The sequence below is a fragment of the Ahaetulla prasina genome, chromosome 7 (genome assembly GCF_028640845.1).
Source record: "Ahaetulla prasina isolate Xishuangbanna chromosome 7, ASM2864084v1, whole genome shotgun sequence".
NCBI classification, from domain to species: Eukaryota; Metazoa; Chordata; class Lepidosauria; order Squamata; family Colubridae; genus Ahaetulla; species Ahaetulla prasina.
The window spans coordinates 43,016,507-43,039,533 of NC_080545.1; the positions used below are offsets into that span (position 1 = coordinate 43,016,507).

The 23,027-nt window shown below is 41.5% G+C and overlaps 1 protein-coding gene across 13 annotated transcripts in view; it reads right to left on the minus strand.

Moving 5' to 3' along the window:
- Positions 1-5,867: 5,867 nt before the first annotated feature.
- Positions 5,868-23,027, minus strand: part of RPAP3 (RNA polymerase II associated protein 3) — a 52,541-nt gene continuing 35,381 nt past the window's right edge. For 9 of the 13 annotated variants that reach the window (XM_058191556.1, XM_058191552.1, XM_058191555.1 and 6 more), the window contains exons 15-17: positions 19,743-19,840; positions 18,353-18,453; positions 16,847-17,220 (exon numbers count right to left, since the gene is read on the minus strand). In XM_058191556.1, coding sequence (XP_058047539.1) covers positions 17,135-17,220; positions 18,353-18,453; positions 19,743-19,840 — 285 coding nt within the window. In that variant the 3' untranslated portion in view covers positions 16,847-17,134. Of the gene's footprint in view, positions 8,204-13,583; positions 13,715-16,846; positions 17,221-18,352; positions 18,454-19,742; positions 21,281-21,907; positions 22,806-23,027 lie in introns of those variants that run through there. The other 4 variants (XR_009156160.1, XM_058191560.1, XM_058191561.1 and 1 more) reach the window with 4 other exon arrangements.

The window sequence follows — 23,027 nt, forward strand, 5'->3', positions numbered from 1 at the left end:
ATGGTCATTACCTTACTGACGACCCTCACCCTGTCAAAGATCTTGGAGTTCTCATATCAAATGACCTAAATGCCAAAGCCCACTGCAACTACATAGCAAAAAAGGCTCTAAAAGTAGTTAACCTAATTTTACGCAGCTTCTTTTCCAAAAACTCTACACTACTAACTAGAGCATATAAAACATTTGCCAGACCTATTCTTGAATACTGCTCATCAGTCTGGAACCCACACCACATCTCTGACATAAATGCAATAGAACACGTCCAGAAATATTTTACTAGAAGAGTTCTTCACTCCTCCGAAAACAACAAAATATCTTATGCCACTAGGCTTGAAATCCTGGGATTAGAAAATTTACAATTACGTTGACTTCAACATGACCTGTGTTTAACACACAAAATCATCTATTGCAATATCCTTCCTGTAAATGACTACTTCAGCTTCAATCGCAATATTACAAGAGCAAAAAATAGATTCAAGCTTAATGTCAACTGCTTCAAACTTGATTGCAGAAAATATGACTTCTGCAACAGAGTTGTTAATGCTTGGAACTCATTACCTGACTCCATAGTCTCTACAAAAAATCCCAAAATCTTCAACCAAAAACTGTCTACTATTGACCTCACCCCATTCCTAAGAGGACTATAAGGAGCGTGCATAAGAGCACAAAGTGCCTACCGTTCCTGTCCTATTGTTCTCTTTATTATATCTAATTAATATAGCTATGCATATCCTTTACATACATACATATATATATATATATATATATATATATATATATATATATATATATATATATATATATTTATTTCATGATATGTTTTTCTTTTTTACTATGACGATGTTTATGTATACTGTTGTGACAAAAATTAAATAAAAAAAAAAAGCCTGAGCACCAAAGAATTGAGGCTTTTGAACTCTGTGCTGGAGAAGACTCCCTTGGACTGCAAGGCAATCAAACCGATCAGTTCTAGAGGAGATCAACCCTGACTGCTCTTTAAAAGGCCAGATCCTGAAGATGAAACTAAAATACTTTGGCCACCTAATGAGAAGGAAGGACTCGCTGGAGAAGAGCCTAATGCTGGGAAAGATTGAGGGCAAAAGAAGAAGGGGACGACAGAGAATGAGGTGGCTGGATGGAGTCACTGAAGCAGTAGGCGTGAACTTAATGTACTCCAGAGCAGGGGTCACCAATCTTTTGGACCTCGGGGACCACTAAATTCATAACTTTAAATCCCATGGACCACTAATATGAACTGCCTAATGACTGGCTGGGTGGGCGTGGCCAACTCAATGTCACTCACATCGAGGAGTGCCTTGTTAGCCTCTATTCGCCCCTCCCCTCCCCACCCGGGCTACTTAGGGCCCCAACAGGAAGCATGAGTTGGAGCTAAGAGAAGGCAAAATCACTCAGTTCAAATTGGATCTGACTGAGAAGGAGGCTTCAGTAGAAACACCTCACTGAGGACTATGAGCATAGGCTTTCCAAGCAGAGGGAAGACCTGCGGGAGTGCAAAGCCAGGTACAGGAGCCTGGAGGCTCAGTGGGCTGAGATGGTCAGCCAGTTCCAGGCCATGATGCAGTCCCACTGGAACAAGGCCCTCTGGCTCTTTGCCACCAGTGGAACTTCCCTCCAACCTTTACCCAAAGCCCCACACCAGGAGTCTGAAGCAGACCCCAAGTTGGAATTTCTGCCCCTTCTGACCCACACAAAAAGACCCCGAAGGGGGAGACTCTCTGCAGCAACACAAACATTCATTGCACGTATCTGGCCCAGGGGGCGTAGTTTGAGGACCCCTGATTTAGTGCAATATAAAAAATGCAAATAATTTTTCTGTGGACCACCAACATTTTCTCGTGAACCACCAGTGGTCCATGGACCACCGGTTGGTGACCGTTGCTCCAGAGGATGGTAGAGGACAGGAAGGCTTGGAGGAACATTGTCCATGGGGTCGCGATGGGTCGGACACGACTTCGCAACTAACAACAAACTTCCAGAATTAGTCAGTCAGCTAAGGCCGTGATGGAGAACCTATGGCACGCATGCCGAAAGTGGCACGCAAAGCCATTTCGCCTGGCACGCGCAGCGTCGCCCATTCCTCTTCCGGGTTTCTGGTGCTCGCATGCGCATTGGCCAGCTAGTTTTCTGATTACTGGTGCACATGTGCATGCAACAATCAGCTGTGTGCGGCAGTGCCGGAAACCGGAAGATCAGTGGCCAGCTGCTTGTTGCGCCAGTAAACAAAAGACTAGCTGGCCGCTGCACATGTGTGTCCCGGGACATCCATTCCTCCTTGCCAGCCAGGAGCGCTCCCGCAGTTACTATCCTGCACCCATCCGTCCGTCTGCCTGCCGAAAAATAAATTCGGCAAATAAGCACCTCGGTCCCGATCTCTCCCGAGTATTGTTCAGGCTTGAACGCATGTTACTTTACAGGCGCCCCTACTTTCAGCAACCCCATCCAAGCACTGGTGAGTGGGTAGGGGGTTCTGCAGAGTTGAGGGTTAACTTTTCAGCACCCTCCCCATCCCGAGATTCAAACCTAACTGGCTTCTCCACGTCCCAAGGACACACACACACACACACACACACACACACACACACACACACACACACACACGCTGCGCTCAGCAGCCACTTCTACCAGGGAAGGGGCAGAAGGGCGGTGTTTCTCCTTTTCTATGCCCTGAAATCTTTCTGAATCTTTCAGGAGAGATTGGGACTGGGATGCTTATTTGCCAAATTGATTTTTTGGAAGGAAAAGAGAGAGGGGGGTGGGGGTGGGGAGGAAGGGAGAGAGAGAGATTCAAATTCTTCAATATGTTTTAGAACGGAGAAACTCTGGCTGCCCTTCTGCTCCTTCCCCAGCATTATCTCATGGACACAACTACGAAACCCATCCGGAGTTGAGAGGGGACTTCGAGACAGGGATGCAATCGTCACCCTGCATCCTCCTTGACTTGCAAAAGATGGCTCGGGTGGGGCGCAAGAAGGCGAAGCCGGTAGAAGTGGCTGCTGAGCGCAGCGTGTGTGTGTGTGTGTGTCCTCAGGACATGGAGAAGCCAGTTAGGTTTGGATCGCGGGATGGGGAGGGTGCTGAAAAGTTAACCCTCGACTCTTCAGAACCCCCTACCCACCCACTAGTGCTTGGATGGGGTTGCTGAAAGTAGAGGCGCCTGTAAAGTAACGTGCATTCATGTCGTCTGAACGATACTCAGGAGAGATCGGGACCGAGGTACTTATTTGCTGAATTGATTTTTCGGAAGGAAAAGAGAGGTGGGTGGGAGGAAAGAGAGAGAGAGAGAGAAAGAGTAGGATTGGGGCCATTCGTGCTGGTAAAGGTTGGTGGTACCCTCTCCTCCTGGGGCAGCTCGCCGCCCCGCCAACAGCTTCTCCTTCTCCTGGCTGCTCGAGGAGCAGCCTCTACCTCTTAGTCAGCACGAATGGCCTGCCGCCTCAGCCTTCCACGGGGAAGCAGGCCGGGGCTTCCCTCCCTCCCCCCAGAGTTCTGGAGCTAGGCCAGAAGCCCACTTGGGTGGGGAGACAGGGAAGCCCCGGCTTGCCCATCCTTACCGCCATCCCCTTGCATCTGATTAATCTGCTGCTTTCGGAAATTTGCTTTTTTTCCAATGCCAAGACTTGGATCCAGAGGACTGCAGACTGCCTCTGAGCACATGCAGAGTGGAAGAGTCCAGTACTCTTCAGGCCTGAATGTGGAAAAAGTCACCCCAAAGCAAGGGCTGAGTGACAGGAAGAAGCTGCTGCCGGCTCCGGACTTGGCGGTCCACAGGCTTAGCCCGAGCTTTACAAGCCTCTGCAGTAACTGCGCAGCCTCGCCAGTTCATCAGAAAGCCCATCGTTGGGCTAAACAGCCCTCTTCGCAATAACAATGTTCTGGGGGGGAGGAGTGCATGTGCCGGGTGGCGCATGCGCAATGCAGGGCGCATGCGCGGGAAAGGGGGTCGTGTGTGCATGCGCAGGGGGGTCGCATTGCATTATGGGTGCTGGCATGCGTGCACGCTATTATGCAGGCACACACACACTTCCTGCACGCAACGAGAAAAAGGTTCGCCATCACTGAACTAAGGCATAAATAGAAAGATTTTACACAGAAGGAAAGAACAGAGTTCCCCTGTAACTCTTTCTGTGACAAATATCTTCCAGGTTATTAATATACCGTATGCCTCCAGATATGTTAAACTTTAAGTATTCTTTTCTCCCATAATAAAAATATATCAGCTGGTATTTTTCTCCATCTGTTACCTTTTATCTCATTTTATCTAGAGAGCTGCATATCTCCCTTACCTGAAAAAAAATGAGTTTTTTCATTTAATTGGAAAATAGTAGGGTATCTCAATGCCTATAAAAGGAAGATAATTCAGAATTAAGAACTCTGCTTTAATTTGTAGTATAGTCAATGAGCGTACTTCATATATCACTTTTATAATAAAATAAGAAACAATATCTCCCAATTACATGACAAAGGGCTTCTGAGACTGCCATGATAACTCTTTAGCAAATTCATTATAGGCCAAGCCTATGTATTTGGAAGCACAAAAATAAAATCAGGATTGCAAAAAATATGGAAAAGTAAAATTCTACAGTCTAGTCAAAATTGAGTAAGAGATATTCAATTTATCAATAGACTTTCATTTAAAAAACAGAAGAGCCATTAGATTCCAATCCTCTCCCACTTACATGGAAGCAGGAAATATACATGTTTATGTATATTTATATGTATATGGTATAATTGTATGTTGTTACAAATTGCTTAATTTCCTGAGTATTGTAGGAATGAAGAATGAATGCTCATTGAAATTTTAAAGTCATTGCTTTAGATTTCAAGGATATTTTTCATCCTGGTTTTTCACTTAAGAAGTTGTATCTTCAATTTGATTAGCACTGAAGGCTTATTTCTGTAGGTGGGTATAGTCCAGCAAAAGTTCAGTTCTTTATTTATTTATTTGCTTATACTAATAGTGTCTTGCTAGATTAAATCTTTATTATTCTCACCCCAATGGATATACCCTGGGAGATTCTAAGGAACGTTTATCCTAAACTTTCATCTTCTATCCAACTCATCTTCCACTCCCCCACCCCCAATTCTTAGAACGTGTTCACTTCTTCCTGGAAAACTGCCACTACACTGTAGTCCACTGTACATGGACTATCATACCATCTTTTTGTAGACACTATCTCTCACATTATGCAATCTATCCAGTATATTGGATTTCATATATTTCTTATTTATGTAAAAGTTTACCTCATCTGAATATCTTTTAATTCTTCATATTAAAATGTCACAGAAATATATTACTACCATACATCTCAGATACTGTTCCTTTGAAACTAATAGTTTTAATTATTAACTGAAGTTTAATTTACAGCTAATTAATTAAATTAGATTAGATTAAATTAAAATTATTAATTAAAATTAAATGGCAGCTAATTGGTTAAATTACTATAATTTCAAAAGCAAATGGGTTTCAAGCCTGTTTTAATCTGAAGGAACATTCATAATTCTTTAGCATAACTAAAGGTAAGGCATATATCCCACAAAAGGAAAAAAAGGCATTTTTAGAAGATAAATTTAGAAGACAAATTTAAGTTTCTATTGTCTCAATTTGTATTAATCCAGTATTCAGTCTTGGAAAGTAAATAAATTTTGATTGATTGCTACTCATCCTTCTCTAGATAATGAAATGCAAACTATTATGGATTTATTTATTTATTTATTATTTATTAATTAAACTTCTATACCGCACCATCTCCCACAGGACCCAGGGCAGTTCACAGCCATATTAAAATACAATGGAGAAAATGTATCATCTGCTTTTTATTAAGACTTTATTTTAACAGGTTTTACAGCAAATATTTTGGAAATCAGGAGAAAAAAAAGGTATATTGTTGATACGTCAATTCAAGAAGCAATAAATTCAGAAATTTAGTCCAATGAACCACAATAATATCAATTTGGAGACACAAGGTAACTTTAAAACTCCTTAATAAAATAAGGATTGTTTTTGAAACAAGTTTTATTGATTTTTTTTCTTTCACATACACATATTTTATGAGTATTGACTGAATCATATCTTATACAACTTATCATATCCAAATTCACTTTACATAGTTTCAATTTCTGCTAAAATACTCTTTTTCTCTACTTTTTAAATCTTGTTTTAATACTTCCATACTTATTATATCACCATCCGCCCTCAAATCCTAATTTTTTAACATTATTTCAATTAGTTATCTTATCCATTGTTAATCTTATATATTCTCTTTTAACTTCCATATTAGTTCGTTCTTTATCCTAATAAGTTTGAGTATACTCGGGTTTGCCCTTTTACAACAATCCTTCTTCTCCTTCTCTTCTCTTTCCCTTCCCTCCCTTCTTCTATCCTTTTCTACTTTCTTCTTTCTTCCTCTCCTTCTCCTTCTCTCCTTCCCCCCACTCCTCCTTCCTTCCTCCCTTTCTGACCTTCTCATCTACTCGTTTCCCCTCCCTTTCTTCCTCGCCTTTTCCCTTTCTTCTGTTCCTCTCTCCTCCTCTTCTCCCCTCCTTCTATCCCTCTCCTCCTCTTTCCATTCTCTCTTCATTGTTTCCATTCTCTCTTCATTTTCAATTCAATATTTTCCAAAATGGTATCCAAGCAACCCCGATTTTTTTTCCATAATTGAATATTTCTCAAAATCCCCATCACAGTTTTTGATTATTAATAATGTATTTCATCTTATTCCATTTTTACATTGAAACCTTTTAACTTAGTTAACCTTCCCCCTCTTATTTTCCTTAATTCCTAATTTCTTATTCTAACATCAATTAATTATTTTATTTTATTTACTAACATTTCAATTTTATATCTTAATTTCAGTTATTTTCATAGTTAAACCAGATTACATTCCATATTGCATCTGCTGATCCATTTTACAATAAACAATATACCTCATCTTATTTGCTTCTTACATACAATTTCTACTATTAACATAGTTTCCTTAAATCAACTAATAAATGCTTTATTTCCCTTCCTTCTCTCCATTATTCTTCCTCTTTTAACCATTTTCTTTTGAGCTGTCCAAAATTCCACTTCTTAATATTTTTCTCCCTTTATCCCATTCTCCACCTCCTCCTCTTATTATTATTATTTATTATATCTTTTCCCCTGAATCCTTTCCCTCACTTTTAAGACTGTTACCCTCATAATTCTCCCCCTGTTTTTATCCAATCTTTTCCCATTTCCTTCTCTTCCCTTTTTTGGGGGATATTCTCCCCTATCCATTTTTTTTTGTCACTGTCAATCCCAATGTAATTATCTTTTTATCGTGAGTTATTTTCCCTTCAACATTTTCTTCTTGCTTCTCATTTATATTCATTTTTTCCTTTTTTGTGTATTCTAATCAGGCTTCTGCTTCTTTATTATCCTTAAATGCTTCACGCACATTTTTAGCATCTCCATTAGTTCCTCATACTCCTCATACTCCCAATGCTCCATATTGTCAATTCAAAAAAGTTTTTATTTTGATTTATGTTTAATTAAGATTCAAGTCCATGTAGTCTCTCTCTCTCTCTCTCTTTTATTTCCACATAATATCTAGTTCAAATATTTATCTAGTCCATTCCTGTTTAAGGCTTTATTCTTTTTCACCTCCTTTCAAAGTCAGGAGACTTTCAAAGACTTTCAAAGTCTTTCAAAGACTGTTTTTAAACAGTCAGCTGCTTAAAAAATAAACAAATACTCCTTAAAATGTCTCACAGTAATCAAAGTCCTTGCTGTTCCTTCAATTTTCAAGGCAATCATTGTAGTGCTTTCTTTCCACCAGCAGATGTCTCTCTCCAATCCACAAATCCCAAGACAGAAAAGTAGCTTGTTTAAATCCACAAAAAAATACTTTCTCTTCAATTTCTGTTCCTTTTATTGTTTTTAATTTCTCCAAATTCCATTTTAAATCCAATTGTAAAATTTCCTTTCTTGTGCTTTAATATTTTAGCTTCCTCTTTGTTCTTTCATCCAATATCAAATCTATCACAAATAATTCAAATCTTCATTAAAGAGTGCTTTCCCTCGGTTTTCTTTTTCCTGTATTATTTTTAATTTCTCCAAATCCAATTTTAAATCCAGGTAGGGATTTGGGGCTTTAGTCCTTTAACTTCCTCTTTGGTCTTTGTACTTTTTTTTCTGATTAAAGCTGTTTTCTGAGTTGATCTAGATGGAATTAATAATTAATAGTTTGAGGAATGCCAAAACACTAGGCCCAGATGGTTTTCCTCACAGAATTGTATAGAATCCATAGCTGAATACTAAATCTTTTTAAATGTTTGAGGTAAATGTTTTAGATATAATTAAGTTTTTGAAAAAAGTGCTTTGCCTGAGGTAATTTGTTCTATATGTGATATTACTGTACATATTAATAAAATGCATTTTCAGAAATATAACACATATATTTTAGATTTATTAGGGAAAACACTTCCATATTTTTTAATGAATGAAGCTTTAATGGCCGGTTGCCTGCATTGTTCAGGTTTAAGGTTATACCAAAGATATGTTGTCTTTCTCAGGGTTAGCATGGCTAATAATGTAAGGCATTATCTTTCTTATTATTCTCTGAGGTGGAATGGTCTCAAGGAATAAATAGCAATTTCTGTGTTCTGGAGTGTTAGAACTGCATTTGCTATCATTTGTTTCTGATCACTCCCTTTAAGCATGTTTCTGCAAGAAAGGGTGATGATTTTATGACTTCACGGTTAAGTTGAAGTGTACATTCATGTTTGTGTTACATTTTGAATGGTGTTAAAATTGTAAATAACTTTGAAGGTTTAGTATACTAATCCCTATATATTCTAGGAAAAGACAGATTATTGTATACATGCTTAAATAGTTTGTGATAGTTTTCTAGTCTAGCCACTTGATTATTCATTTTAATAGCAAAATCCAAAATGACAATAGGGTTGTAACAACTTCACCAAACTTAACTGGAAAATAATTAGAGATTGTATCGAGCATGGAATAATTACCTCATCTCTATACAAATTTCACTGTTATTTTTCCTTATGTTACAGGTAGCAGCAGCAGCAAAATTCTGTAATTTTGAGTAATTTCAGAACATGTAAAAAGTCTAAGCCATCATTTTACCATATCTAAAATGATTGATTTAGGGAATTCTTAAGCTATTTAATTAAAAATAATTCTGCCTCCCCCACAGCCTGAGAACAAAACTGTAATTTTTTTAAAAAATGGATTTTGTGCACTTGAGTCATTCCTATAAGGAAAATGAATATATCAGGAATAGATATACACATAGATTTTATTAATAATCATAACCAGTAACCCCCAAATAGCAGCTGGCTCTGGGAAGCAGTGAATGCTTTCTTGTGCATGTATGGGGTGAGGGAAGGGGTTATTCCTGATGTTTTGAAGGATGTGCTGGTATGCATTTACTTGAAGAGAACTTCCATGGATGCAGTCCTTTTAAGGAATACTGTTGAGAAATAGTGTGGTTTCAATGGAGAGTATTGGCTGCTTTTTATTTTTAGTCTTGTGCAGTGTTTGGATTCAACCAGTTTGCACCACTTTGGCCAAACCTGTTGTTAAATTGCTGGCTGGCCCCACCTCTTACTCCTTATCTCATCCCGCCCATCTTAACCAATGCCTACAGTCACGCCTGTGGCATCACTGCTGCTGCTCTCTGGTTGCTTTGACTACGGCCCCCGCAGCCCAGCTGATCTCTGCCTGGTGAGTCTTCCTCCCTTAGCTGCCTCCCACACAGAGGTGGGTTCCAGCCAGTTTGGACCTTGTTAACTTTTGTTAACTTTTTGCCTAGTTCAGCGAACTGGTAGATAGAACCACTGGTTGGCCCCACCCCCACCCCACCTGGCCCCTCCCCGCCCCACCCATCTTGCCATCTTGTCTCCTAGATGACACCCGCAGCTCAGCTGCTCTCTGGTTCCTCGCCCAGGCCCAGCCTTAGATGTGCAGCTCCACCTTGGCCCCACTCCCTGGGCGTGTGTACAAGAGGCGGAGAGTGTGCGGGACCTGCCAACTGGCGTCCCTGAGGACTGCTTGCTGAGCACTGCCCTTCATCCAGGACAGCAGCCCTCTCAAGCTTGGAGCCTGCTGTGCACATGACGAGGGGGTGGCGCCCAAGTGGCAGCGTGGATCTAAGGCTGGCCGTGGGTGGCACTGGTGCCTTCTGTCCCCGCTTATTGCCCCATCCCCACGTGGGAAAGCCACATTCCTACCTGTGTGTGGAGGATGGAAGAGGTGGGAAGGCATCAGGCATGGAGGCAATGGAGGGGAGGGTAGACAAACATGGAAGCTCTGTAGGTTTTTTTTTTTAAAAAATGGGCAGAGGCTTCCCATTTTGATCCCCTTCCCGTCGTTGCCTCTGTACCTGACGGACCTGTGTGTGACTCTCAGCTCACCTCTCCAACCTGTGCACGTGTATGCGTGTGTGTGCACACGTGTGCGCACGTGCCTAAGGTCTCCCCCCTTGCAGCCTGGTGCTATCACAAAGAAGAGGAAAACATCGGGAGAGGCTGGGGGGCTGAGAAAAACATGCTTGTTCTTCTCAGCCCAGGCTCTCCTGATCTTTTCCTCTTTCATAGTGCTGAGCTGCAAGGGGCACACACACACACAAACATACACAACTCTGGGAGATGTGAGCTAAAAACCATGCTGAAGCAATGATGGGGGAGGGGTCAAAATGGGAAGTCTCAGTTGAGAGCCTTTGGCAGCTTAAAAAAAAGTAAGGAAAGAAAAGGGGGAGGGAAAGGAAGGAAGGATGGATTATAAACAGAGGGAGTCAGATTCTGAGGGAAGTATTGCCTTAGCACTTGGCCACCAGAACCCTGCTGTCCTTTCACCATCTCCTTGTCCTTTCCTCCTGACCACTCCTGGTGGTCTCCCATCCTATTGCTGATGATGCTTTGGTTACAAAGCTGGGTCTCCTTGCATGGAGAGGGAGGGGGCCGCCCTCTGACCCACATACTTTGCCCTCCTGCATACACCATGAGCAACATGCCCAAGGAGAGCAAGAACAGCAGCTTGAGGAGGAGGTAAGTGCAGCCCGGTGCCCCCTCGGGGAAGCAGGACTGAACTGTGCGGTCCCAGTGCTCTGGGAGCTTGAGGGCCAGGATGGGGGCTTTTCCACCACTGCCCAGGGCTCTTTGCGTGGCCCCCCCTTCTTTGTGGCAGCTCCTCAAAGGCCTGTTTTGATCTGCCTAACATACTCTTGGGTAAAGCATGTGAGCCATTTTCTCCTTTCACTGGCCCATAAAAGTACATCTATAGTATGTAGATGCAGATAATAAAATCGAAAAAAGATGAACATTTTTACAGAACTTTAGATACGTTGAGGCTGGGTGTGACAAGGAGTGGCTGGGAAGGGAGGGGCCAGGAGAGGCGCCTCTCGACGTGAGTGATGCTGAGTTGGCCATGCCCAGTCACATGACCCCCCAGCCACACCCACCAAGCCACATGACCATCAAGCCACACCCACCAAGCCACACCCACAGAACCGGTTGTTAAAATATTTGAATCCCACCACTGGTCTTGCGTGACTTGGCCTAGGTCCTTCTAGGACTTTTCTAGCTAGAATCATTCTATTGCGCACATTCATCCAGCTGTGGAGAGAGCATCTCAGCCAAATATAAGGAAGGTTGATTATATCATCCATCGTCTTGTCCGATTCTTAAAATATAGACACCTGCCCAAAAGAATTGGGGCTGAAATACATTGGACATTTCCCCATAAAAAGGATTATTAACCCAGTGACTATAGAACTTGAGCCAGTTAACCCAGTGACTATAACTTTGCCAAAAATGCTCAGACGCATACACGTTATTTCATTTCAGCCTACTGAAACCAGAGATTACGTCTTCTCTATGTCCCAAGTCACAACCACCTCCCGACCACATTATGATTGAGGGAGAGTAACACTTTGAAGTCAAATACATTTTGGACTCCATATGCATCGAGGGCAAATCCAGTACTTGGTAACACGGAAAACCTTCCCTCTCTCAGAGACTGAATGGGTTGATATTATTAAAGATATTAAAGCCTCCAAGAATGCTTAAAAAATTCCATGAGCACTATCCTTACTGAACCTTACTGAATATCTGCTAATTAGAAAATTTATTTGCTTCTCTCCCTTCCCTTTTTTTCTTTACAGGACCAATGTCTCTGGCAAGGGTGGGGGCAGAATGTCAGGTCTGCCAGATTCAGCTTGGCACCTTACAGGCATCCTGCCATCAAAGACTAGGAGGAGGGAGGGAGGATAGATGGGCAATAAAGCTGTGTGTGTACCTGAAGGGAAATAGAGATGGGGGAATGACAAGTGATAAAGATCAGACAAGCTCTGAACCAGTTTGTATACAAGGCGAGGCACCCTGAGAAAAAATGTGGATTACCCCAAAACATCTGTGTTCTCAAAACTCTTCGGCAAGTTCTGATTGGCTGAAGATGGACAAGGGGAGGACTGGGATGAGGAGAAACCTTTCTTATCTTTTGAGCATGGGAAACCCAGATCTAGCCTGACTTTATTGCAGCCAACATCTTTTAGTAAAAGAACCTTTCGGTCAACCAAATGGAGTCTTTCTTTCCTAAGGAATCAGATTGGGGCAGGTCTGACAGGGACACTGTGAGTTTTAATCATGTCTTAGCATGAAAAACAGCTGGGTGACTTTGGGTCAGTCACTCTCTTTCATGCCAATTTACTCCCCAGGGTTGTTGTTGTGGAGAAACAGGGTTGTTGTTGTGAAGAAGGAGGAAGGAATATTAGGTATGTTCGATATCTTGAGGTATACAAAGGTAGGATAAATAAATAAAATGAGGAAATATACCTGAAAGGATTATCCAATGGGTCATAGGTTGGTTTAATATATACAGTCATGGCCGAAATTGTTGGCACCCAGAAATTTTTCCAGAAAATCAAGTATTTCTCACAGAAAAGTTGTTGTGTCTTGTCCGCTCTCACCGCAGCCGGGGTCTGCTTATCTGCTCCCGAACACGGAGGAATGTATGCCTCCCGGCCCCAGTCCTGGCTCCATGCCCAGACAAGCTGCAGAGGAGGGGCACCTCCCGGTCCCAGCCCTGGCTCCATGCCCAGGCAAACGGAGCAGCTAGACCCCTCCCCCTCCTCCACAGCATGTGAGTCTGAGGAAAGTTTACTTCCAACAGCTGATTGGAGTGACCCTCGCATCAGAAGATTGGATAGGTGGAGGCAACAGAAGGAAGGTAGGGGCAGGCCTTAATGAGTGCTGAGTCATGGAGCCACACCCCATGGCCTATATAAAGGATCTGCTTTCTGGCAGTCTCTGAGTCAGGCAAAGTCTAAACATATCTTGCTGAAGTCACTTACTGGTCTCCTGCCTGCTCTGAGGACTTTGCTAGGACTTTGGGCAGAGCTGCAGAGGCAAGCCTGATTCGGATTTCCCTGACCCGGCCGTCAGCGGAGGAGTGGGACACGACAAAAGTATTGCATTAACACATGTTTTGCTATACACATGTTTATTCCCTTTGTGTGTATTGGAACAAAACAAAAAAAGGGAGGAAAAAAAGCAAATTGGACATAATATCACACAAAACTCCAAAAATGGGCTGGACAAAATTATTGGCACCCTTTCAAAATTGTGGATAAATAAGATTGTTTCAAGCATGTGATGCTCCTTTAAACTCACCTGGGGCACGTAACAGGTGTGGGCAATATAAAAATCACACCTGAAAGCAGATAAATTTATTTATTTATTTATTTAATCGTATTTATATACCGCCCTATCTCCCGAAGGACTCAGGGCGGTTTACAGGCACTTAAAAAACACATAAACACATAAATACAATATAAAAACAATTAAAAAACTTATTCTAATAGCCCCAAAAATTAAATATATAGAAATAAAACCCAATTTAAAACCCATAAATTTAAAATCTAGCTCAGTCCTGCGCAATTAAATAAGTGTGTTTTAAGCCCGCAGCGGAAGGTCCGAAGGTCCGCAAGCTGACGAAGTCCGGGGGGTAGTTCGTTCCAGAGGGTGGGAGCCCCCACAGAGAAGGCCCTTCCCCTGGGCGTCGCTAGACGACATTGCCTCGCTGACGGCACCCTGAGGAGTCCCTCTCTATGAGAGCGCACAGGTCGGTGAGAGGTATTCGGTAGCAGTAGGCGGTCCCGTAAATAACCCGGCCCTATGCCATGGAGCGCTTTAAAGGTGGTCACCAAAACCTTGAGCGCACCGAAGGCCACAGGTAGCCAGTGAAGTCTGCGAGGATAGGTGTTATCGGGAGCCACGGGGCTCCATCTATCACCCGCGCAGCTGCATTCTGGACTAACTGTAGCCTCGGGATGCCCTTCAAGGGGAGCCCCATGTAGAGAGCATTGCAGTAATCCAGGCGAGACGTCACGAGTGCGTGAGTGACCGTGCATAGGGCATCCCGGTCCAGAAAGGGGCGCAACTGGCGTACCAGGCGAACCTGGTAGAACGCTCTCCTGGAGACGGCCGTCAAATGATCTTCTAGAGACAGCCGTTCATCCAGGAGGACGCCTAAGTTGCGGACCCTCTCCATCGGGGCCAATGACTCGCCACCGATGGTCAGCCGCGGATTTAGCTGACTGTAACGGGATGCCGGCATCCACAGCCACTCTGTCTTGGAGGGATTGAGCTTGAGCCTGTTTCTCCCCATCCAGACCCGTACAGCCTCCAGACACCGGGACAGCACTTCGATAGCTTCGTTGGGGTGGTCCGGTGTGGAAAAGTACAGCTGGGTGTCATCCGCATACAGCTGGTACTTCACACCGAAACCACTGATGATCTCACCCAGCGGCTTCATGTAGATGTTAAACAGAAGGGGCGAGAGGATCGACCCCTGCGGCACCCCACAAGTGAGGCGCCTCGGGGCCGACCTCTGCCCCCCTGTCAACACCGACTGCGACCGGTCAGAGAGATAGGAGGAGAACCACCGATAAACGGTGCCTCCCAAAAAAGGAGAGAAGTTCACTTAGTCTTTGTATTGTGTCTGTGTGCCACACTAAGCATGGACAACAGAAAGAGAAGAGGACTGTCTGAGGACTTGAGAACCAAAATTGTGGAAACATATTAACAATCTCAAGGTTACAAGTCCATCTCCAGAGATCTAGATTTGCCTTTGTCCACAGTGTGCAACATTATCAAGAAGTTTGCAACCCATGGCACGGTAGCTAATCTCCCTGGGAGTGGACAGAAGAGAAAAATTGATGAAAGGTTGCAACGCAGGATATCCGGATGGTGGATAAGCAGCCCCAAACAAGTCCCAAAGAAATTCAAGCTATCCTGCAGGCTCAGGGAGCATCAGTGTCAGCGCGAACTATCCGTCGACATTTAAATGAAATGAAACGCTATGGCAGGAGACCCAGGAGGACCCACTGCTGACACAGAGAAAAAAGCAAGACTACAGTTTGCCAAAATGTACTTGAGTAAGCCAAAATCCTTCTGGGAAAACGTCTTGTGGACAGATGAGACCAAGATAGAGCTTTTTGGTAAAGCACACCATTCTACTGTTTACCGAAAATGGAATGAGGCCTACAAAGAAAAGAACACAGTACCTACAGTGAAATATGGTGGAGGTTCAACGATGTTTTGGGGTTATTTTGCTGCCTCTGGCACTGGGTGCCTTGACTGTGTGCAAGGCATCATGAAATCTGAGGATTACCAAAGGATTTTGGGTCGCACTGTAGAAAGTTGGGTTTGCGTCTGAGATCTTGAGTGCTGAGTCTTCCAGCAGAACAATGACCCCAAACATACGTCAAAAAGCACCCAGAAATGGATGGCAACAAAGCGCTGGAGAGTTCTGTAGTGGCCAACAATGAGTCCAGATCTAAATCCCATTGAACATCTGTGGAGAGATCTTAAAATTGCTGTTGGGAAAAGGCGCCCTTCCAATAAGAGAGACCTGGAGCAGTTTGCAAAGGAAGAGTGGTCCAAAATTCCGGGTGAGAGGTTTAAGAAGCTTATCGATGGTTATAGAAAGCGACTGATTTCAGTTATTTTTTTCCAAAGGGTGTGCAACCCAATATTAAGTTAAGGGTGCCAATCTAGCCCATTTTTGGAGGGTTTTTTTTTTTTTTTTTTGCATTTATATCCCGCCCTTCTCCAAAGACTCAGGGCGGCTTACACTATGTCAAGCAATAGTCTTCATCCATTTGTATATTATATACAAAGTCAACTTATTGCCCCCAACAATCTGGGTCCTCATTTTACCTACCTTATAAAGGATGGAAGGCTTGAACCTGCAGTAATTGCAGGCAGCTGCTGTTAATAACAGACTGTCTTACCAGTCTGAGCCACAGAGGCCCTTTTGTGTGATATTATGTCCAATTTGCTTTTTTTCCTGCCTTTTTTTGTTTTGTTCCAATACACACAAAGGGAATAAACATGTGTATAGCAAAACATGTGTTAATGCAATACTTTTCTGTGAGAAATACTTGATTTTCTGGAAAAATTTCTGGGATGCCAACAATTTCGGCCATGACTGTAATTATTACATTTAGCTATATATTTTAAAAAGTAATTCCCTTTATTGTAGCTCATCCTATCATGGCACTCAGAAGTAAAATCTTAATCCTTGTTAAAGAAATATACACTAAAGCATTACAATCAAGTATAGATAGTGGTTCTGTCTCCAAAGAAGCTGACATAGTCAAAATCATAATTAGTGAAATTTTAACAGCAAGCAAATGTTCTTAAAAGATACCAAGACTAAATAATAAAAATATGGGAAACATTAGATGTCAAGGTTTTTTAAGGTGATTTTTCACTTGTCTAAGCTTGAAATTCTGCCAAGAAATACTGGAAGTATCGCAAATAACAAAAAAGATTGAAATGATTTAACATTTCTGAATTTATTTATATGAATAAAAATATATAATTTTTAACACACAACTAGTAAAGAATGGAATTTGATAAATATTGTAACAGCTATCAGTCTTGTTTCTACAGAATGTTTAAAATGAAAAACGAAATAAGATTCAGGCAAAACATGGTGGATCAACTCATTACAAAAAAGCTAAATGAACTTGAAATTCTCTGTCATAATCATCTATATGGAACTGTCCTTCCAAAGCAGTATATAATCTGCTGTATTTATATAGAGATATAAAAAGTCTTTAAATTAAATGCTGTATTTTATCTTGAGTTGCTTAATAGAAGAATCTTCCAAATGAGATTGTTCCAAATGATCAAATAAACAACGTACAGCTATAATGAAAGAGAAATCCGGTATTACATTATCTTTAAATTAAAAATAGATTTAATATTTAGAAAATGATATCATCATTCTATTTATTTATTTAAAAAGACAATAAATAAATTGCAAAGAGTCTGAACTAAGAGTCATATTAAACTTGGAATGAACTGTAACTGTTGTGACCCAGGTTCCCGGACTCGGACTCCGGCAGGAGGATGATTCAGAGAGTGAGGAGGAGGAGCTGGCAAGGCCTGCTTCCCCTGGGCCCTCTCCCTCTCTGGCACCCACCCACCCACCCAGGAGGAGGAGGAAGGGCTGGCAAGGCCTGATTCCCCGGGGCCTTCTTCTGATTTGGCAACGCCCCAAGAACAATCTTGGCTTGATGCAAGACTGCGCAGATGTGACTGGCACCCGCAGCAGAGGAGGCATTAGGACAAGGTCAGAGAATGATGAGTCACGGAGTGACACCCACAGGGGCTATAAAGCAGGAGGCGGAGCTTCCTTGCTTTTTGTCTTGGACAAAGCAGTGAATTTGCGTGGGCAAACTGTTTCAATGGAGGGAAGAATATGTTCGTGAGTGAATCTTGTCTTATCTATAATTTCCTAGTTATCTCCAGAGACTTGGCAGGCACGTGGGTAGATGTGGCCAGAACATCTCTGTGCCAGAAGGATTCCAGCCAAATGTAAATAAACTTGAAAAGAAGGCCTTTGACTGACTTTTTGTTGGGAGTATTGGGAGTGGGAAACAGAACAGTAATATTTCCATAAACTTGACTTTATGAACAATACAATCCACTGCTATACAGATGTAATTGTACAGAAAAGAGGGAGAAGATGGCTTGGCCATTCTTCGTTTTTGGTTCTTTGTTTCTTTATTGTCTTCCAATTTAAACAGAAAGAAAAGATACTCAAAGAGATATAGGATCTAGAGAAGAATTTCACAGACCCAACAAATCTTTTTATAGCTTGCTCTGAAAAAAATATTTTCAAATATTTTAAGGGACAGAAGGGTTTCTGTGGAAAAAATGTTATAATAAATGTTTTTAATATATCTGGAATAGTGACATGTTGACCATATTTATAGTAATCTCTAAACTATCAAGCCAGTTGATTTTAATAATGACCCAGTAATGTTTTACTTACTTTTTTTCTCTGACTCTGACATAAACATAACTGCCATATCAAATCTTTTGGATTCTGATAATTTGTGCAAAATTTCAAGGATAAGTAAAGGCTCTTCTTTCCTTGAAAGACAAGATATTAATTCATACCTATTATTATTTTTATTCATGGCATAAAAAAGCACAAAATTGACTAAAATGAAAAATGTATATTTGAAAATAATACATACAGCTTCATACTCTAAAAGTAGCTATATATCAAAAATGTAATTGTTGCTAAAATGAAAATTCACACCCTGAAAACTAAATGACCCTTCTGTATTTTTCTGTTAGTTGATGGATCCCCAAATTGCAATTGTTTAAATGAGAATGTCCCGATTTTGTCTTCAAACTGCAAATATGGCATTCTGTTGTATTTGCAACTATCTGGTTCTAAACTGCCCAGAGTCACTTAAGTGTAGAAATGTAATAAACAAATAAATATATAAAATCTGTTCCATATTATAGATACACAATAATGGAAACATTCCATTTATATTAAATAGTCGTCTAATCTTTATTTCCTTGGTCACTGTAAACTTTTCTTCTTCAGTATACATATGCAACTGATTTTCAAGTTGCAAACAACACTAAATAAATTAAACTTTCTCTTAAAAAGTAACCACCACCCTCTCAAAGATACGGGTAAAAGTTCAAGAAAAATAATTATTTTCTTGGTTTAAATTTTTGGCATCTTGAATTAAAAGGAGTATTTAGTAGTTTGGCTGGCCTTGGTAAACTTTTATTAATTAAGGTCACAGGGTGTATCTGCTGAATTTTCCAATATGCACAGAGAATTTGATGCAAGACCCTTACAACATCTTTCAAGAGGTAGTCACTGATCCCCTCCAGAACAATATTTGGGTATAATTTTGTGCTTTCTACAAATTCAGAATGTTCTAAAACATAGCACAAAAATATTGAGATGAGTTGCTTCTTCTTCCCTAGTTATAAGTCTGGGAAAAAAGAATGCTTTCATTTTTTAATTTAACATGCTATTCAGAAGCTCAGAGTATTTCTGGGATACAATTTTGTCAGAAGAAAAAATTGCCATGGCAATTGCATTTATGAATCACCTCTGGATTTCTATTCAAAAATCGTAAGTCACACTGAAGTGTTTCAACCATGAAAAGTACTTTTGCTGTTCTTACCCCTGGTTTTTAAAACATCTTAAATTATATAATAATTTATTGTACCTGCTTCTTATCCAAATAGTATGAATTTTAATATTAACATATTATTTATATCAGATAGAACAAATTTGTCTCAAGAAATATGAAGCAGAAAATATTAAAACTTGTAATCCAGTTAAAGGCACAATCCAATCAAAAATACAATAGTAAATTAATCTGAGAAAATAGCTTTAAACTTACTTAGTATGAAAATCCTGTAGAATTTTCAAGATTTGGCAAAAAACCTCTGGATCCAATGATTTTTGGAAGAGGTTAGGATAAAGGGAAGGCTCAATTTGCTTTGGAAGAACAAAAGAAAAACAGACTAATAATAGGAATATCTATAAATCAGATCCCATATTTACTATTAATAGATTTCATATTCTTACATAATACCTACTAAAATAAAATTCAAATGTAATTTATTTTAACAATTAGTATTCAAATTATGGCAGATTACTATTAATTACCTTGGGAGCTTTTCAGTTTCTCAGTAACGACAATCACCTTTCACAGTAAAACACAATGAATGCCTTTGAATGACAAGTGCTATCCCCACCCCACTCCTATAATTAGCAGACAAAAATGCTGACCATTTTCTGTAGCATATTTCATAGTTCACACGGTTGTGAAATAAAGCTCTGAAGATCTGTCCATGAACTGGAGATGTGATACCTGGATCCAAATTCATACTCAGTGTAAAGGAATTAATTTCAATATTGAAGAAGATAACAAAAGTCAATGAAGATGGACTTGAAGAAAAGATTACAGAGTCCATAAATTGAAAAAAACTGTTAGAAATAAATTCAAAATAACCTTCATTTTCTTTAGGGTAAGATAGAACAAAAACAATTTGGATAGGCTTTCAAGATTCTATTACAGTCATGTTTACAGCAAATTACAGCCAAGATTAGTTGAAGGGAAATATTCAGCTTTATTTTTTGCTTCCCCTCAGCCTGAGTTCGTTAACAAATGAAGCTTGCTTTGAGTATACATGTGTGAAACTTAAATTATCTCTTAGATCCATTGCAGTAGTTTTTTTCTGGCTGGCTCCAGAAAATCGTGAACGCTTCTTTGATGGAGGGTGTTTTCCCTGCCGCCTTGAAAGAGGCGGTGGTGAGGCCCCTCCTCAAGAAGCCTTCCCTTGACCCAGCTAGTTTAGCAAATTATCGTCCGGTCTCCAACCTTCGCTTTTTGGCAAAGGTTGTCGAGAGTGTGGTTGCACGACAGTTGCCCCAGTACCTGGATGAAACTGTCTATCTTGATCCATTCCAGTCCGGTTTCCGGCCTGGTCACAGCACGGAAACAGCCTTGGTCGCGCTGGTTGATGATCTCTTGAGAGCTCGGGACAGAGGTTGTTCCTCTGTCTTGGTCCTATTAGATCTCTCAGCGGCTTTTGATACCATCGATCATGGTATCCTGCTGCGCCGACTCGAGGGACTTGGAGTGAGTGGCACTGTTCATCGGTGGTTCTCCTCCTACCTCTCCGACCGGTCGCAGACGGTGTTGACGGGGGGACAGAGATCGACCCCAAGGCGCCTCTTATGTGGGGTGCCGCAAGGGTCGGTTCTCTCGCCTCTTCTGTTCAACATCTATATGAAGCCGCTGGGTGAGATCATCCGTGGTCTTGGGGTGAGTTGTCATCTATACGCTGATGATACTCAGCTCTATATTTCCACCCCTAACCACCCCACCGAGGCTGTTGAAGTGATGTCCCAGTGCCTGGAGGCCGTACGGGTCTGGATGGGGAGGAACAGACTCAGACTCAATCCCACCAAGACCGAGTGGCTGTGGATGCCGGCGGCCCGGTACAGTCAGCTAATTCCATCACTGACCATTGGGGGCGAACTATTGGCCCCACGGAAAGGGCTCGTAATCTGGGCGTCCTCCTGGATGCACGGCTGTCTTTAGAAGATCATACGATAGCCGTCACCAGGGAGCCTTTCATCAGGTTCGCCTGATACGCCAGTTACGCCTTTCTGGATCGGGCTTCCTTATGCACGGTCGCTCATGCCCTTGTTACATCCCGCCTGGACTACTGTAATGCTCTCTACATGGGGCTCCCTTGAAGTGTGCCCGGAGACTCCAACTGGTCCAGAATGCGGCTGCGCGGGTGATAGAGGAGCACCTTTGGCTCCCATGTAACACCCTCCTGCGTAACCTGCACTGGCTCCCAGTGGTCTTCCGGGTTCACTTTAAGGTACTTGTCATCACCTTTAAAGCGCTCCATGGCCTAGGGCCGGGATATTTATGGGACCGCCTACTGCCACCATTAGCCTCTCACCGACCAGTGCTCTCACAGAGAGGGACTCCTCCGGATACCGTCAGCTAAACAATGTCGGCTGGCGACCTCTAGGGGGAGGGCCTTCTCTGTGGGGGCCCCTACCCTCTGGAACGAGCTCCCTCTGGGGCTTCATCAACTCCCCGATCTCAAGTCCTTCCGCCGCGAGCTGAAGACGTTGCTGTTTCGAAGAGCAGGACTAGCCTGAATGTAGTTTTTTAAATTGGGATTTTTAAAAAAGGGGTTTAAATGAGGTTTTAAATTTGTATTCAAAAGTTAGAGCATCAATTGAATTCAACTATCTATTCTTTAGCTGTTTTTAATCTATTATATGTTTTCTGTTGTTTTTTGTCTGTGAACCGCCCTGAGTCCTTCGGGAGAAGGGCGGTATACAAATATAATAAATAAATAAATAAATAAATAATACAGGCCACCCAGCCAAGCAGAAGAAATAGATGAACTCTTTGCTAATCAATTAACAAATGCATGTAGGAAACATACCACAGTAGTAATGGGAGATTTTAATTACCCTAATATCAACTGGGAGACAGTGGGAGATCGAACAGATTCCTAACCAACTTAGCTGGCAACTTTATTATCCAAAGGTAGAGGAAGGAACTAGAGGAAAAACTATACTGGACCTAATTCTTACTAGTAGGGAAGAAATGATAGAGGGAGTTGAAGTTGCAGGAAATTTGGGTGAGCGATCACATCATAGTGGAATTCAATTAAATGCAAACACAAGCAATAGAAAATAATCCAACCAGTGTCTTAAATTTTAAAAGAGCTGATTTTAACAAACTCAGAGAGAACCTAAGCAAAATTTCATGGATAAAAATTCTAAAGGAGAAAACAACTCAAGCAGCATAGGAAACACTGAAAAATATGATAATTAAAGCCCAGTCCAAAACAATACCACTGAAAAAGAAAAACAAGAAATCCAAGAAGAAACCAGATTGTTGCACAAGGATCTCTCTGATAAACTGAAAGACAAAAAAAGATAAGTATAAAAAATGGAAAGAGGAAATAAGACAGAATATCAGCAGACAGTCCAAATCTGAAAAGATGAAGTTAGGAAAGCAAAGGCTCAAAATGAACAAAGACTTGCAACAAAAGTCAAAGATAATACAAAAAAAGTTTCTTTCAACATATAAATAACAAGAAAAAAAAGTCAAGGAAACAGTTAGTCCACTAAAGAGAGAAGA